At 34.6% G+C, this 17,421-nt stretch overlaps 1 protein-coding gene across 1 annotated transcript; it reads right to left on the bottom strand.

Moving 5' to 3' along the window:
- Window positions 1-1,004: 1,004 nt before the first annotated feature.
- LOC142338373 (uncharacterized) lies at window positions 1,005-7,907 on the bottom strand. The gene is made up of 3 exons (XM_075388097.1): window positions 6,933-7,907; window positions 2,330-2,513; window positions 1,005-1,656 (listed from the first exon to the last, which is right to left on the bottom strand). Exons 1-3 carry the CDS (start codon window positions 7,077-7,079, stop codon window positions 1,553-1,555), a joined length of 435 nt encoding a protein of 144 aa, XP_075244212.1. The 5' UTR covers window positions 7,080-7,907; the 3' UTR covers window positions 1,005-1,552.
- Between the last annotated feature and the right edge of the window lie 9,514 nt (window positions 7,908-17,421).

Below are 17,421 nucleotides of genomic sequence, written 5' to 3'. Positions count from 1 at the left end.
TAATCTGCTCCATGTGTTTTGGATTATTGTTTGAACAGACCAAATGTGTTGGCGCTCAAATGGTATGTTATCATACCATCTTTATTGCTGCTGTGTCTTTTGTGGCTCATCGTTAACAACTGCGAACTTCCACTCCGTAAATTGGTCAATCCAATGTACTAATCATTTCGCCCTACTTGAGTGTTAAGATTGCCCTCTCCTTGATCAACTTTTCGTCGCTTTGTGTTTAGTTTAAATGAAAACTGTAATGGAATTCGGACTTGAGCGCTGTAAACAAAAAATTGAAAATTATCTGATGTTTCTCGACTGTTTTTGATGGATATTCTTGATAAATGCGAGAAATTTATTTCTTTGTTGTTTTTATAGAGCGAAACCTTTATTTAGGTCTGATAAAAACCCAAAACTGAGATAGTTATGATAAAAAAGACGAAACTAAGATAGTTTTGTTTGTTTATATTTGATAAATTATAGTGGAGTCCCAAAGGCAATTTGACCCAGTTAATTATGCATTTACGCAATGTACCATCTAGGCATGTTGCCTTATTTCACGTTTAAAGTTTATTAATTAAAAAACAAAACTTAGTTTACTTATTAGTTGAGAAGAAATATCGCATATCACTATTCAGCGAATTGCTTAACGCAATCGTACTATGGGTTTTACATTTCTCAGCTTTTCCTTTTGGGTGATGTGGTCTAACTAATTTTGGTATCCGTAGCTCTGCAGTGTAGGAATGCTCCTTGTAATAAGCTGTTGGGTTTTGAAGTTGGTTCGAGACTGGGCTGGGAGAGATCTTATTTCTCTGCGGTAGACCACCCCAAATTTTACTACTGATTCTTATCCAGGACATGTCCTGCAATGTTTTTCAATTGTTATACACCATGTTGAACGAGTAATTCTGGGCTCATTCGGTTAATATTAATATACCCAAGCTTCCAGACGGCGTGGAATATACGTTGGCTTGGAGCTGAAATCTAATTTCTGGTATTTAAAGCACGAATGAATATGATGTAAGAAAAATTGAATTCAGGAAAGATTTAAAAATGAAACAGAATTGGGAAGATGAACAAAGGAAAGTTTCATATAATTATGGGAGCAGTTGTCCACTTTCTGTAGTTTCTCTGAAAATCTATATCTAAAGACATTATCGCATCGGATTGATATAATGGATTTAAAATTCTGCTGGATTATCAAACTACTGAAACTGCTTCTTCCACAACGCATATATAACAGCTTATAAACCCCCGGAAATGTTTTTTAATCGCTATGAGAGATTATTAAATGGTTATAGTGGGATGTCAAATCATAAAAAGCGCTAGGTATAATCGTATCATTTTGCTATAATAGCTCGTTTTTTTTTCACTTATGATATAACGATATTACAGGGAAGAAACTAGTTACAACACTCAAGTTTGGGGAAATTGATGTCTTCTTCCTCTCCAGTTTTAGTGCAGTCTTCAAAAATTTTTGTAGTTAAAAGAAGTCCTAATTCATACAATGTATTATAGTATTGTGGTTATTGTTGGTTAGGTTGATATGATATGGTTGATTGTCCTATGACTGGAATGAGTAGTTCTCCTTGACGAAGTGATCGGCGAATTCAGAATAGGAGATGCTACCATCGCAGTTGTCATCCACGCTCTGCATCAGTGCAAATGCTAAACACAACACAAGCAAAATAAACTAACCCGAGATAGAATATGATTTGGCTGTCGTACGTGGCCCTACAATCAAGTTGAACAAGGCAAATAGGTCTAGAGCGAATTGAGAATCTCTGTGTGGAACTTAACAGTGAGACCAAAGGTGCGGCAACCGGTGAATGGTCGATATAAACATATAATTACAAGATAACAGGTACACAATGACCAAAACTGCACAGCACGAGTACCCTATTGACAAAACTGGAAATTTCATTTCTTCTGAAATGGATGCCATTGCGGGTCTTCCCGTTTTTCCAAGCTTAATTCATGAAACAGGTATTTCAAGTCATAAACCAAAGTTCAGGAACTTACTGACCAACATGTCCTGCTATTCAAAACGAATCAGCCTTAAATTCCGCCCGAACAAGAAATTATAGACTGCACTGATAGAAATCATTCAATCAGCGGCAGTGTTGATTTGCAAACGTTAATTCTGATGTTTTATAGGATCATCGGGTCTTGAGGATCATTGGGCCTTATAGCAGTGAATGGGTTAAGAATCGCGATAAGTTATTTCTGATTTGTCTCAACTTTCAACTTTTACCACGCTGATACCTCATCCCGAGGTACGTACTAAATTTCTTGGGTCAACGAGTCTATTCGACACCCAATCATATGTCAGGTGTCCTACCAGTGGTTTGAAGTTCCTCGTTGTCCACTCCCATAGTCCTCAACACTGTCATGAGTTCCTTCCGGGTGATCTTGCCATCTCCGTTCAAATCATACTGTCTGAACTCACTCTCTATCTCCTCCCTCATGTAGTATCGCACAAACTCACAAAAGTCCACCTCTTTGTCCGCATTGTCGTCAAATTTCTGTTAACATCAATTAGTGCCTCTTTTATTGAGAAGAGTTATAGAGAGTGTCCATAAACTTTTTAAATTATTTTTAGAAGTTGACCGACAAATATCGGATGTCAAAACATATTTATATCTTCTGACATCCGATAGTTGTCGATCAACTTTTTAAGATAATAGTTAAAAAAAAGTTCCTAAAGTATTTCCATAACTATGCCAAGTGCTCGGAGGCTTCAACTGATCAGACTATCGTGGTTTCGAAGCGTCCTCTGATAAGACTATTGAGTGATCGATTCTGCCTCTGATCATACCATCCAGGGCGTAAGTGAGATCTGATGTCAGTCAAGTTCCAGACCATTGTAAAGAATTTTGTGCGTTCGAAGACCTATACAGACCACTATGCGCAGGTGTGTACCCGAACGTGGTCTGAACACATGTCACTTTTGTCTCGACACCTCTACGAAAAGCTAGAGTTATACAAGGAGGCTCGGTAATGCGCGTTTGCACATGAAGTTCCGACCCCGCTCATCCACATTTTTGCCATAAATGTGTTCCAAATGAGGAACAGATAGGAAACCCGCATAAATTCAAGTTTTTTTAAAAAAAAATTGGCGTACGAATAAAAATATCGCCTCCAACGCAAATACTTCAGTGGAGTTAAAAAAGCCGCATTAGAATGATGAGATCTGCCATTAGTAAGAAAGCGAGGCAAGGCGAACAACAAAATCAAACAACAACCAACATTATTTACATCCAAAACGTTATGTCCATATTTAAAAAAATAACTTAATAACAAAGTCAAGATAGCGTCAGGTAAAATTGAAACTGAACAAAATAACTAGTACTATACTAGAGAAGATATGGGACCAGTCCATAATAAGGATTGGTTACAATTAGACAAAAAACAAAAACAGCAAAGTTAATATGTTCTGTTATTTTTTAAAAAACAATTAATTTCTAAGTAATGAAAGCCATTAGACGCCAACTGAAAACATCCCAATGTTTTATTATCGCCGACGTTACAAATGAGGGCATTAAAACCTGTTTTTATTCAGTTTTAATTGTGGTTACAAATTGAACAACAAATAGCGACAACAAGCAAAAACTCAATAGAAACTTGCGAGAAAACGGTTTCGAAGCCCTAAAGCCAAATTATGCCCCTCGAAATATGTTCGGTAGCACTTTTTTTCGAAATCCAATAATGTGTTATGTCAACCCTCATTAAAGAGACTAGGTAAAAAGTTGACAAAAAAGAGAAAAGAATTGAAATTAAATAAATTTTTTTTCGAACACAATTATCTTTAAAGTCTTGAAAGCGATTGGCTACAAACAGAAAAAATTAAAAGGTTCGTTTATTAGTCCGAACGAAGCCCTTAATACCTGTAATTCTCCATACTTTTTTCTGTCCATACTTTTTTCTGTCTTTTTTCTGTCTTTGAAAATCATATCAACAAGGATTTTGTTACAGATTTTAACATATTTTAGCAAAATCACAAAATTTTAGGCGAAACGTCCGGAACATGTGAATAAAAATAACGCAAATCGGTCTGAATTTTCGCGAAAATTTAAACCTCGATAACCCGCTCTAGAAAACGAACCTCAAAAAGCGTTTTTATTTATTAATTCCATATTCGACACTGGATGGGCTTCTTAATGACACCACTTACAACTCTTTACAATAAACATATCGATCGGTCAGAATGAAAGGAACAAATAAACCCATTGGATTATATATTTCCTCCCCCCTCAAGAGGGTTCGGAACAAAAATTTCTATAGGCAGATTATTTTCCACGACAGTCGAACATGAACAGCCAGGTTTAGGGCTTCAGTTTGTTGTAATAGGGCTTTATTTTTCACAAAAAAATTTGGGTAGCCTTTTCCCTAACCCAAAGGTATTCCTAAGGATCCCTAAACGCCACGGAAGATGGTTATCAAAGCGCGAAGTTGGAAAAAGCTTTTATTTTGTACGTGCTGTACTATTTGGTGACACTATAACTTATAGTGAGTTGTTTCTTGATTGCTTAATTTTTACGGGTTTAATGTGAAAATTAGACAACTGTAAAAAGCACAACTGGAAAAGTCTTGTGATTTTGCGCTTCGACAGATTTTCTTCTGAACGAAGCAGTATGTTGTTATCTTTAAAGTCAGAGGCGACCTACCTCACCCACCATTGGCACAATTTTCGAAATTTTTTGAGCTTCCTATGGCAAGCTCTCGAAAACACTAATGTAGTCTGCTCCGTAGCATGATAAAACGAGTTTCGTGGACATATTACTCATATATGCAATACTTCGCCTTACGAAAAAAATTGTTAGATTTCTTTGGTTCTTGCTAATATAAAGCTTCAAATTTTAAGATGAGTAATCATATGGTGTTTGACATGTCTTGCAATTGAAAACAAAGCTATCAACTGAGCCCATAAACTTTAGGAAGCGAGGTTCTACCTCTGCAAAATTTTGTTGTTTTTATGGAGAAATTTTTTATATTTTCTGCAATAAGAAAGCAAAAAGAGCTCAGGTAAACAAATCAGAAACTCCGATTATTTTGCAGTTTCGACAGTGCTGGCTAAAACAATTTAAAAACTGACATTTGAATTTTCTTCAAAATTGGGGTTATTCAAACATTTCAGGAGATCTCTCTTGCTTTCAAGTCGTCGGGTATTTCTTTGAGACTCTTAGGCGTTTTGAACAAGAGGTTTTTGACAATATTGTACACTAGTTGAATATTGTACTCTATTTTGAGACTCTGAATAGCTTGTGCTTGTAGACGTAGATTTCGCCATGCGACGTTCGCTTAGCAAATTAGAACTTGCTGACTCTCCTAGCGAATCAACTTTCTAATTCTGTTGAATGATATCTGTAGGAAGTCGAATGTTAAAGTTAAATGTTAAATTGGGCAACTGTACGCAAAAAGCAAAATGAAGAGAATGATCTCAGTAGAAACTGAGACTCATGAACAAATAACAGTTCTTAATGCGGGAAATTAAATAGCAGACTTGCACGTGAAAACAATAACTTGTGAAGGGTACTAGTGAACTGAACTTGACTCTTTAAAATATGATCTCCAAGTATATGTTAGAGTATAGTTCTTGGAAGCCTAAGGCAATTAGAGCTCAATGCTTCCCAGAACGATAATCTAACTTATTTAGACCCCAATTTTGCTGTTCAAAACTCAAAGAGAAAATTCAATTAAAATTTATAGTAATTGCAATTCTCGTGCAGCGGATCAATCCAACAATTGAATAACCGTTCATCCCAAATGATATTTTTTCTGAATTCCCTGATTTTATTGTAGAAGCGAATGGATCGCAAAGGTCGTCAGCCGGCTCTTTTGTGTCACTCTCATTGTCACTCTTTATGGTTTTTAGAAAAATGAGCCATTTATAAAAATATTTCTTTATATTGACTCAATTATATACCTTAAAAATGTCCTGTTTTGCCGAAGTTGTTATATTTTGTGACTGTTTCCCTGTTTTCAATTATTCCCTTTAATTAGCTTCGAAAAGTGTATGCTTTGTCTCATGTGAAAAAAAATTGGCTTCCAATAAAATTTTCCACGAAACATGCCTTAAGGCTTCCAAGAATTTTTTCCAAGAAGTTTGCTCAGTTGATTGCTCATTTTATACCATTTCGTAAGGTTGAGCTCTTCAAGACAAGTGTGAAAAGTGAGCGAAAACTGATTAAGTTCTAAGTTTAGTGTGATATGAAACGTGATATCCTGAAAAAAAGTGGAACGCTTAAAAAGTATGAAATAATGACTTCTTGATTGATCAACTTTCAAAATTAGTGATCGTGCCTAACTTTATTGTTGATTTTCTTTAACAGTGAAATTGAGTTATAATAAATAAAGTACATTGCTTCAATAAATTAAGTCCATTGTATTAACTTTAATGCACTAGAGTAAGAATAAGGAAATCATGTATGACAGAACAAAACTGATTGGTTTATGAAACCTTTGAAAGAACTGGGTGAATCCCATCTGATTCTCGCAACTTTATGACCACAGTTCGAGCGAAGTCGGGTTTGGAAGAGACTCTCTTTGTTCTTTTTAACTCACGTTTTCGTCTCCCAGAAACAGCTGTTCACAGTTGTGAATAAGAAGTGTGCAAATATTGGTTTTTGTGAACAATGAGTTCCCTCTAAGCTTAGCGACGAACAACCACTCTTTACATTTGTTGATGCAGCCTTGAAATTAAATGGACATGCAAAAAAGCAGTGTATCTAAAATTGGTCACCTGAGGTCCAAGAAGAGAATGAAGTTAAAAACACGGGTCTTTTCCATTAAGCCAATTAAAATAACATTCCGCCCCCCTCACCCCATTATATTGTGATTATCATGACGGGGGAGGCTATACGTGATATGGCCACTAAGCTGTGGGGGGGGGGGGCTATAATGAGAAAGACCCAATGACACTTTTCACTACTGTCCAAACTAACCTTGATGAACTGGTCAATATGTGCTGTTGATACTGAATTCTTGGCGCACCATTTTTTGAGACTTTCTTTAGTGATGCGATTGGTGTTCTTGTTGGAGAAGGCTTTGAAACTGTCTATCAGCTCTTGTTCTGTCCTCAAACTAGACATTTTGCACGCCTATAGAAGATTTTCAGATGTTCCGATGGTCGTCAAGTTTTGGTTGTTGTTTTGTGTTCTGGTTTTCAACTGCAGGCCTTAGAAATGTCTGTCAGAATATGGTAGTCGAGACTTAGTTTTTGGTTCTTGCAACACCGCCAATCAAATGAAAGCGGCTTGATTTTCAAAAGTTAAAGGAGGAATATAAACAAACTCAGCGGAACTGAAATTCTTGTACAAAGTGTCGCAAACCTTTGACGTTTTCAGCAAAAATAGATGACAGAAGAAAATGACAAAAGAACTGGAACCACAATAGATGAAAGAACTAGAATTCAATTTGTAAAGCGGGAGCAAGTCAAGAGGAGAGAGAATGAATGAAAGTGATTGAGTTGTTAAAAGCAGACACTTTTAATGTGCATAAAAAGCAAAAGCGGTGAAGCGAGGTGTTCTAAGATTAAAAGCACTCTCCAGTTAATGGAAGTTTTCCTTTTTTAAACAAATCTACAGGTATGGTCCTGTTTTACGATGCTTTTAAAAGTAAGGAATAGCTTTAGAAAGTGAGGTTATCTTTAGAAAACGAAGTCAAGTTCTGAGCTTATCTCAAACTTACACTTCGCGAGCGATAGCCCAATTATAGGAGGCTAAAATTTGATCAGCAAATTAACGTTCGTTGTTTTGTAAAGAAATTGGTATCTTATTTTTGAGATATTAGTCTATCTTTATATTCCGACGTGGTCGCAAATTGACAGGAAGATGTTAAAAATAAATAAGGACATAAAATAATTACAGCAGTATGCCCATTTTCGATATTTTTGAGCGGAAAACGTCACACATAAAAGGCTTTTAAGCCTAATTTCCGTTTTCGATATATAAGAAGGAAATTTGAGGAAATTTAACGAGATTTAGCTGTTCGTAGGTTTTAGGACAGACGTCACTTGTAGCCGATAGTTGAATATTTTAACTGAACAATTCTGCAGGAATTCGATTTTTGTAGAGTTGCGAGAATTTCAGTGGGGGGGGGGGGGGGGCATGCAAATGATAAACGATTCACCCTCTATTTTTGCAGTTATTTGCATTCTTTCTTTTTGATCGATAAAATGAATTTTTGTTTTATGAAATTTGAATTTTTTTGTTTTATCAAATAGTCTGTTTTTTCGCCAATGAGAACATGCACCTGAATTTTTATAATATCAGAAATCAAGAAATTAAAAATTTCGTCAAAGCGAATTCTCGGCTTGTAAAGACAGGATGTTTGTTTTGTTATGACGCGAAAAAACGGACGTTGTCAATAAGAAACTAAAAAGCGGAGGTGCTTAACCACCAGTTAATGTCTATTTCTCGTGTTAGCTTCCTCTATGGGAAGGCAGTACAGTGTTGTTACGCCCGCATTCCTCTCTGCTCTACAAAAATCTATAAGGAGATAATTGTGCAAAAGCAGGTCGCTCAAAAACCTCACAATAATTTTGTGTAAACGCCAAAATTCTGTTCAAATAAACGAATTAGAGCGCAGACGAAAGTCCTATAGAACTTATAGGGTTAAAAACAGAACCAGAAAACTTGAACTGTTTTGTAGACCCAATTTATTTTTGTTTCCATTGTCAACTGTGAGCGAAAGCTATACGTACTTATTATAGACGCTTTACCGGTAGCCTAACACGTGGGATTCTAAATATTAGACGGGCGTGGGTGGGGGCTTATTTTCATACCCTGTCAAATTTCTAAATTTTTGATAGCTTCTTGTAAATTTCTGACCCTGTTAATGAAATCAGTTTGAATCAACGTAAAAAGAAACGTGTGAATGAAATGTCGATTTCAGCCTTTTTTCCACTTTAGCTTAAATCACTCGGCAGCTTAGAAATTTAAATAAGTTAGAATTATGGAGCAACCCACGAACGATTAGATGAAGAGGGCTTGTATTTTTGAGGGAAAAGCTTCCTGAAACGAATAATTAGTTTCAGCCTTGTAAGTCAATTACTTTCTTTTCATTCAAAGCTTTTAGCTGTTCAAATGAGGTTACAATAATTCAAATTTCAGTTGGCAGATGAAAAAAACCTCACCTATATATGAAAAAAGACAATGCAAAAATGAATAAAAGCCTATTTAACTCTTAATTCAATGGCTTTATTCGTGAATAGAAAATTGTTGTTCCATCGTAATAGATTAAAAGCCAATTGAACTACGCCTAATGAAAAGAAAAATAAAAAATGCGCAACTGTAAAACCATTGTAACAATAGCTCCATTCTTACATTAACTGAAAACAAAAGCTTTTATTACTTTTCACAAGTAATTAAGTAAAGTTTGAAAAGACGGTGTTAAGCTCTAGGTGAACCGATACTGGGAGTGTTTACTTTGCCCCTGTTACCAACAAGATTGTGCCTTTAAAAACTCCGCAAAATTGACAATGACAAAAATGGCAATAAACACGTGATAGTAACAACAATTTGATTCGGTAGCTAAACCATGATTTCATAAAACCCTTCAATAGGTACTCAATTTCTCCAACCGACTACTGGGCTTCCACAACAGCCCTGGTGAACAATATTTGCGGCGATTTTTGGCCGCAGCCCAGGTGGCATGAAGTTTTTACTCCCCCAAGCTCACTTGCTAGTGTTATTCAGATCCAAACCCATTGTGGGGTGAACAACGAAGAATTAAATGCTCACTGTTTTTTACTCAGTCAAAAGGTCAATAAATTATGTCATATAAAAAACTAAATGGTATCATTAGACAACTATTGACTACTATGTCACATTTTTGACAATTTTTCTCTTATTTTTGCGTTCTTGTTCGTCTTTTGAGCTCTTTTCTAACTAGTTTTACTAGTAATGAAAATACATTTGATCCTAAAATCTTAGCTTTCGTAGCGTAGAAAAAAGGTGCCTTCTGCAATATTGATGAAAATTTAGCTGTTTTTGAGCTTACATTACGCAAGTTTCGATGGTTCTCAACTCTTTTACTTTTTTAGTTTATTGCAATAGAAAGACGGATATTATAAGTCAACAAGACGCCTCGCTTATTAGACTTTGCTTATTACATATAAATAATTTACAAATAAATAATTCTTAGCTTGGTAAAATATTGAAAACATTAAAATCTTTTTACTGCTACTTTTCTCTTTTGAAAATAGTTGGACATTAAAACTTACATTTTATCAAGGAAAAGTAACCCTTCCAGAAATTTAAATCTAGATGACTTCCGTTAGAAAGCTCTAAAATCCAACAAGGAGGCTCGGTAATGTGGGTTTGTACATAATGTTCCGAACCCCGCTCAGCTACAAGTTTGACATAATTGTCTATCAAATGAGGAAGAGATGACAAACTTTCAATTATTGTTCAAAAATAATTGATGTTTGAATAAAACTGCTTACAAATAAAACACCTACGAAAATGAATAATGCAACAACCGTGTGCTGATAGGACCTGCCATTTTTAACACTAGGAAACAAGACAAACAAAAAATTTTTTAACAACAAACATTTACATCCAAAACTCTATGACTATATTTTGAAAAGAAAAAATACAATAACAGCGTCAAAATCAGCAGCGTCAAAAAAAAAAACTAAACTGATTATTTTTTTTTGTACTTCACTGAAGAAAAGAGAAAACGTAGCGCTAGTTTCTCGCAAAACTTGATAACAAGTAGACAAAAAGAAACAAAAACGGCAAAAATTTAAAAAAGAAACGTATGTAAATTTTTTTAAAACAGAAAATTTAAAAAAAAGAAAACCATTAGATATCAATTGAATTCTTTAAATCTTTATGATCAATCATATCTCAATATGGAGATAATAAGACCTGTTATCATCCAGAACTTGTTGTAGGTCTACAATAACAAAGGACAAATTCAGAAGAATAACAAAATTTTGTCTAAATTTGGCAAGAAAACGGTGTCGAAGCCGTTAAATTGATAATCTGTTCCGTAAACATAATAAAATCAATTGCGTGTTCTGTGAACACTAATAAAGAGATAGGGGACTTCTGGATAATGAAAAAATTCTGCAGTTAGTAAAAAAAAACAAAAAGGGAAAAATAAAACATTTGTAGTTTTCAAAAACTAATTAATATCAAAGACGTAAAACCATAAGGTATACACTGGAACCATCAAATACATTCCTTTTTTTGATCAAAGCCATTGAGACGTGTCTTTATTCAGAATATGACATAGGTCTACAAAAAACAAAAACTAGTCAATAATTAAATTAATAGTGCCAAAAACAAAATCGAAGCCGTTAAAACAGTGGGCAATGCACTAAAAATATTAGATATAATCAGGTCTATATAAACCATTAAATTATTTCAATTTAAAGTCATTAAAAACTTTGGCAATCAACTGAAATTAGTAAATAATTTTCATATGGAGAGGCGACGAATAGTTTTTATCCATAAGAAGCGGCTAAGATCTGCAATTATCCGATATTTGTACGACAACAAAGAGAACGACAAAAAAGACAAAAATAAAAAAATCTATAAAATTCTGCTAGAAAAATGTTTTTAGCCGTTAAAACAAAAATCTATTCAAGGAAATAATTGATATGTTTGATTGTGTTATCTTCTAATACACCAGTAATCTTGTATTTGACCTGTCAAAAATGTGAAAGTTCGATGTAAAAGTTCGTTTTTTTTGTGAAACTTCGTTGTATCAAAGCAGAAAAACCATTACTTAAAATGTAGAAACGCAAAAAACTTTTTGGCTCACTAGAAAGACAATGCGACCTGGTTTTAATGAATTTAAGCTACAAGTTGACCAAAAAAAATGGACAAACTCGCAAAGCTTAATAATTAATTATTTATTTTGAAAACATCTATTTTTAAAAGTCAAACGACAATAATCTTTCGACTTAAAACTGGATTGGTTTCCTTTAAGCACTTTAGGAAGTCATTCATAACCGTCATGAGTAAGCCTTGATTTTAATTGTTCATTTCTTTAAAACAAACAATTAGACCAAAACTGGCTTTTCTAATGCAGTTCGTCTATTAAGAAACAAATGATTGTTCCGAATATTTTGTATATGGATAATTTGCGAAAAAAAATTGCAAAAATAAAACGATTCATAATTATTGCTAGTAAAAAACCGGCAAAATTTTAATTTTATGTATGTCTCATACTTTACTTGCGGCTACAGTTTACTGCAAGAAAATAAACTCGTGTTGCTACCATAATAACTTAATAGATAAAGCAATCGGATTCAAACAAAGAACAAAACTCAGTTACACAGTACATCACTTTTATTTTTTTAGCAAAATGCACAAATTAGCTCGCCTAAACATCGATAAATTTAAGAATCAGAAAATGAACTAATGTTTTTAGACGGAAAATGAAGATACCTTTTTATTTTATTTTAGTCATTCAGATGAAAATAGCGATGAATGTGCCATCGTAAAGTTATAATAGGCAAATTTTGTATTATGACGCAGCAATCAAGCATCGTTTTACGATTACTTTTAAAACAGAATAGAGTTTGAAATTAGTTTTTTTTCAAGTTTCAATAATGATGTTGCAGAAAAAAAAGCAATTTAAAATTTGGTAAAACGCCATGGAAATCCATTTTCTCGCCCTTCAGATTTTTAGTAACTCCATTTGATCACCCCCAAGAAGTCAAAAGGCAACCTTTTGGTCACCTGTCTCTAGAAAGTAATTTATCCGACGTTAGTAGGTTTATGCTTGTCGGTGATTTTGGTGTCTTTGGCCTTTGTGGTTTTTTAATTTGGATATTTCAACAACATATTGCGCGGTTTTTTGCGTCAACACACCGAATTTGTTCAGAGATTGGTAATCATTTAATTCATTTTTCAAAAGTATTGTTCTTTATTCAAGATTTTTTGATTTTTTTGGTCAATAAACCTATCCCATAGTAGGTTGAATGAAACTCTCATAGAATAGTTTAGTTCAAAGGGCAATTATAAAATAATAAATCTAAAACTTTTTTCTGTTTTTCAAGAAATATTGAGCTCTCTGATAAATCTAATAAATAATGGTTTCATATACTACAAGAGAATGGTTATGAGGTTACTTCGGCCATATCTACGGAAAAATGTTAAAAGGGATTCCGTTGTTTTTTTTTCTACTGACGTTTTGCCTTTGTTCTTTCATTTTTTCAAAAAAATTTTTTATATGTGTAAGGATTTGATTGGCGAGTGTTTTTCTGGATTTTACAGGCACGTTTACGTTTTCTGGATTTTACAGGCAAACATTATTTCAAAAGTTAGATCTGAGAAACATGAAAAGAAGATTGCCTTTATTGAACGTTTTTTTATTGAAGTTACTTTTTCGCCGATTTGGGAAAACTAGTTTTATTGAGATTTTCAATAATTCATACAAAATTTTGGAGAGAGGAGACAAACAGCTCGAATCATCTTTTTAATTGGTACAAAATAGAGATACTGGACGTCTAATTTTTTAAACCATTTTTCACGAAATCATCTCTCCTATCTTCCTTTAAATAGTCCTTTTTACTTTCACAATCTGGTTAAGTATCAAACACCATCTAAATTAAATAATTTTGATATAAATTATTTGTATTTCTTTCATTTCCTTTACAAAAAGGACAACATACTTACTGGTTGATTATAATTATTCTGCCAATTAATCTAAATAGCCACCTTTTAGGTTTGAAAATTGGGCGTGGTAATTACAACATATTGTTTTCAACCCCAAGCAAACCTACTCAAACAGACCAAGTTCCTGTATTTAAAAGGAAAAAAACTTTCTTTAATGTGAATCAATTTTTTGCATGAATCAAACCTAACTTCTAGGAGCTACTGTAAAATACCGTGGCATTAATCTATACCCATTTAGTTCAAATAACCGGAAGTTTATCAATTCTCTCAATTAAGTGTCCTCACAGTTGACTGCTATTTCGGCAACTGTGACATTTTCTGGTTAATATCTGGTAGCTACCTAACGTTAAACAACGATAATTTCTCAAGTAGTTTCAGTGATTTATTGAAACATTTGGTTCACTTTTTTGTTTACAAGGAGTAAGCAGAAAGTGAGAAATAAAAAAGCCGGCCCCGCTTTATATATCCCCATTTTGAAAAAAAAACGTTTGAACGTTATTTGAACAAAATTTTGGGTGTCAGTTTCCAATTTTGATGAATGTTAAATGTTCTTTAGAGATCGAATTGAAGAATATTATCACTTTGTTTGACAAGCTGTCAGACTATCTCTGCCCATACAGAATATTTTTGTATTTTTCAATAAATATCATTAAAACTACTTGAAAAATTATCGTTGTTGAACGTTAGGCAGCTACCAGATATTAACCAGAAAATGTCAGAGTTGCCGAAGCAGCAGTCAACTTTGAGGACACGTAATTGAGAGAATGGATCAACTTCTGGTTATTGGGACTAAATCAGTTCAAATTAATCCCATGGTATTTTACAGTAGAGATCATAGTGAAGTTTACAAAAGTTAACCGCGAACGCCGTTTTTCCGGAAAGATTTGAAACTGTTCGATATCATGCTTTCTCTTTTATTGATAGGAGAGCAGCCGTTACAAGTGGTCCAGCAATGCAGATAGTGGAAATAAACTGTTATCTACTCTGTTGGATAGTCCCAATTCTCCTAACACAAATCGAACGATTCAAGAACCAGACGCCAGCAAGGCAAATCAAAAGGTGCATTTCAATTAGGAGAACGAAGTGCAAACACTTCTTAAGAGGAGTAAGCAAAGAAAAAGCGAACTGCTACGAGGCAATTCAAGCACATTCAGCAGAAAAAAGTTTCAGTCAACGGCGAAGAAATACAGCAAGTGAAAGAATTTAACACTAAAAGACGTTATTTCTTCATGATAATTGAAGATTCGGATCAACGGAACGATCTTAAGGTTCTCATCCAACAGATTGTTCGTCTTCAAAAGGAACAACTCCAAAGCAATTACAATGTTGAAACAAGCTAGCAGCCTATCCACCAAATATTGCTGAAAAACAATACAAGCAAGCAAGTGAGTGCAGAGCAAATTTAGACGTCCATGAAGTTGCATATCTAAGCAGAGGCACGCACCCAGAAACGAAGGCAGAAAAAATCCACAGGATTTGAGCGGGAGTTTTGAACCAAGGAAGCTAGAGCAAGAAATGCAAATTAAAGAAATGGCCGAGAAGAGCTCTAGCGGGCTACAAAGCAACCCCTGAACTGAAGAGACGCAACTAGTTCTTGTGATATCGATATTCAAGCGATCGTTCACCATGTGTTGAAGACCAGAACGTCTTCCCAATCGCTTGTTTGCGATTTGATAGCTGATATTTAGGCAACAGTAGCTTACAGAAGCTGAAGTGGAACAACTTCGATGGAAACCCTCTTCGAAATACCGCGGTGATCTAGAACGTTCTTTGCTACTGTTGATAGACGGCTAATACTTGACTCGGAGAAAATAAGCCATATGAAAACTCTCCTTACAGGCAAAGCGATATGAGCTCCATCGGGAATGGGGTATTTGGGACAATTCTGTGGTTCTGCCTGGAGCATCCTGGATGGGAAATTTCGAAGGCCTCAAGTTATCATCAATGCACAGCTAGAGAGTCTTCGCAAGTCAACTCAGGTGAAGCCTCACGAATGATCCGGCCTAATAAATGTTCAGTCATAGTTTACAATTTTTTGAACGTGGGACTAATCATTTTTTCGGCAATCAAAAGAAAAGTTTATCAACTTGTACTGCTATTTCAAGTTGCTGGAAGGCCCCCAAGTCGTTATCGATTCACAGCTGCAGAGTCTTTGAAAAGCGAGTCCATTATTTTTTTTGCTTCTTTCAGCGTAGTAAAAAAAGGCTTGTTTTGGCAGCGCTCTTCGAGAACAACGGAGCGGTGTATCGATGTACGCCAGTACAAAACCGTTTTTGAACATTTGCTGAATTGCTGTAAATCGGGTTTGATAAAAGTTTGGCTGACAGATCTTAAGTTGGCCTTCATTTATGAACTTTCCGTTAAAAACCCGCAATTAGTTCAATGAACCATGATATTGCTCAACGAGCTACGTATAGCAATGGTAAACGAAGAAAGGCACGACTTTCAAGAGCTTTACGGAATATTTATTTTTTTTGCCATATCCTATTTCTCAGGAAGACATAAAAATCTCCTATTTCATGGAGACATAAAAAGAAACATCAAGTTTCTGTTGTTCTTTCCATCAGAAACCGTAGTGTTTTAATTTGGCTTAGCTAGATTAGACGATTCGTCCCAGTTGAGCTTCTATAAGCTCCGTAATCATACACTGCAGATGTCGCCCTAATGAGTTCCGATACCGTAACGCACTTCGATCGGGATTCATTGGTTTAAGTTGAAAGAATTTTACTTTTTAGAGCATGACTGTATTGCGTGAACTTGCTAAATGAAATCTAATTTCCATTCAGATAACAAAGTGTGGTGAGAAAAAACCCACGAAGAGCAATTATAGTAGAAAAAGTATTCTGAAAACCACTAGACAAAGAATTAGGAAGAAAATTACAAAGTTAGGACAAAAACAGGCCTAAAATCGACTTATTTTAAGCTTTTGCTTTAAGAAAAACAATAAAACTTGATACTAATCAAATCATAAAGTCAACAAGCCTATCAGAAAATGTGATTGGCACTCCTATTTTTATGTGCAGTGAAAAACATTTTGGCCTAAGACTTGCAAACTATATTTTAAGAAATTGCTCTGAAAATGCCGTAAGTCAAAGAATAACTAATCTAGCTCTTAAAATCAAGCATTTAACTTTCGTTCAGAAGCATGGCCCATTTTTTCAGGTATGGTATTAACATCCTGCTTCAAATCCACCCCACTGAATGGAAAAACAAAATATTTTGAAACAATAACCTGCAAACACGAAAACACAAAATGACGAAAACAAAAAGCATCTGATAAAATTTGTTGCGGCAACAAGTTGCGACTCCAAAAGTACAGGTAAGACCTGGTAACACAGAAATACAGGTAGTTTGAATTAACATATCAATTGAAAGACTCTTAAAAATCCGGGCAAACGTGAAGTTGATGGCAAAAGAGAAACTGAAAAACAATATTCTCTATAAAATTCGAACAAAATCCTCTAAAGATAAACAGCTACTTCTCAAACAATATTCTAAGAAAACTGTTTATTAAATTTTCTGCTAGATCAGTCGATCAACCAATACTTTGCAGAGATAAATTTAAAAAAAACAGTTAAAGGAGCAATGGGGGAAAAAACCTGAAAAAATTGTAAATTTGTATAACGTATTTCAATACAAAGAGCCCAGTCTAGCTTTTGAATGTCACTTCATTGTAAAAACAGCTAAAAAATTGCTCTCGATTGAGAATTGCTCAAGAAAAACGACAGCGAGAACAATAAAAGGAAGAAATAGGGAAAAAACTTTTACAACCAAAGAGTGCTAGAACAACTGATTT

This window comes from Convolutriloba macropyga, chromosome 4 (assembly GCF_964194025.1).
Source record: "Convolutriloba macropyga chromosome 4, txConMacr16.3, whole genome shotgun sequence".
Classification (NCBI taxonomy): domain Eukaryota; kingdom Metazoa; phylum Xenacoelomorpha; order Acoela; family Convolutidae; genus Convolutriloba; species Convolutriloba macropyga.
This window is presented reverse-complemented; position numbering and strand designations above follow the sequence as displayed.

Bases quoted from the DNA above. Each gene is read 5' to 3' on its own strand.
- LOC142338373 (XM_075388097.1), bottom strand. From the start codon at position 7,079: ATGTCTAGTTTGAGGACAGAACAAGAGCTGATAGACAGTTTCAAAGCC. The intron at 2,514-6,932 runs GTTAGTTTGGAC...TGATGTTAACAG, and splicing joins ATATTGACCAGTTCATCAAG to AAATTTGACGACAATGCGGA. The intron at 1,657-2,329 runs GTAGGACACCTG...TGTTGTGTTTAG, and splicing joins CGAGGAACTTCAAACCACTG to CATTTGCACTGATGCAGAGC.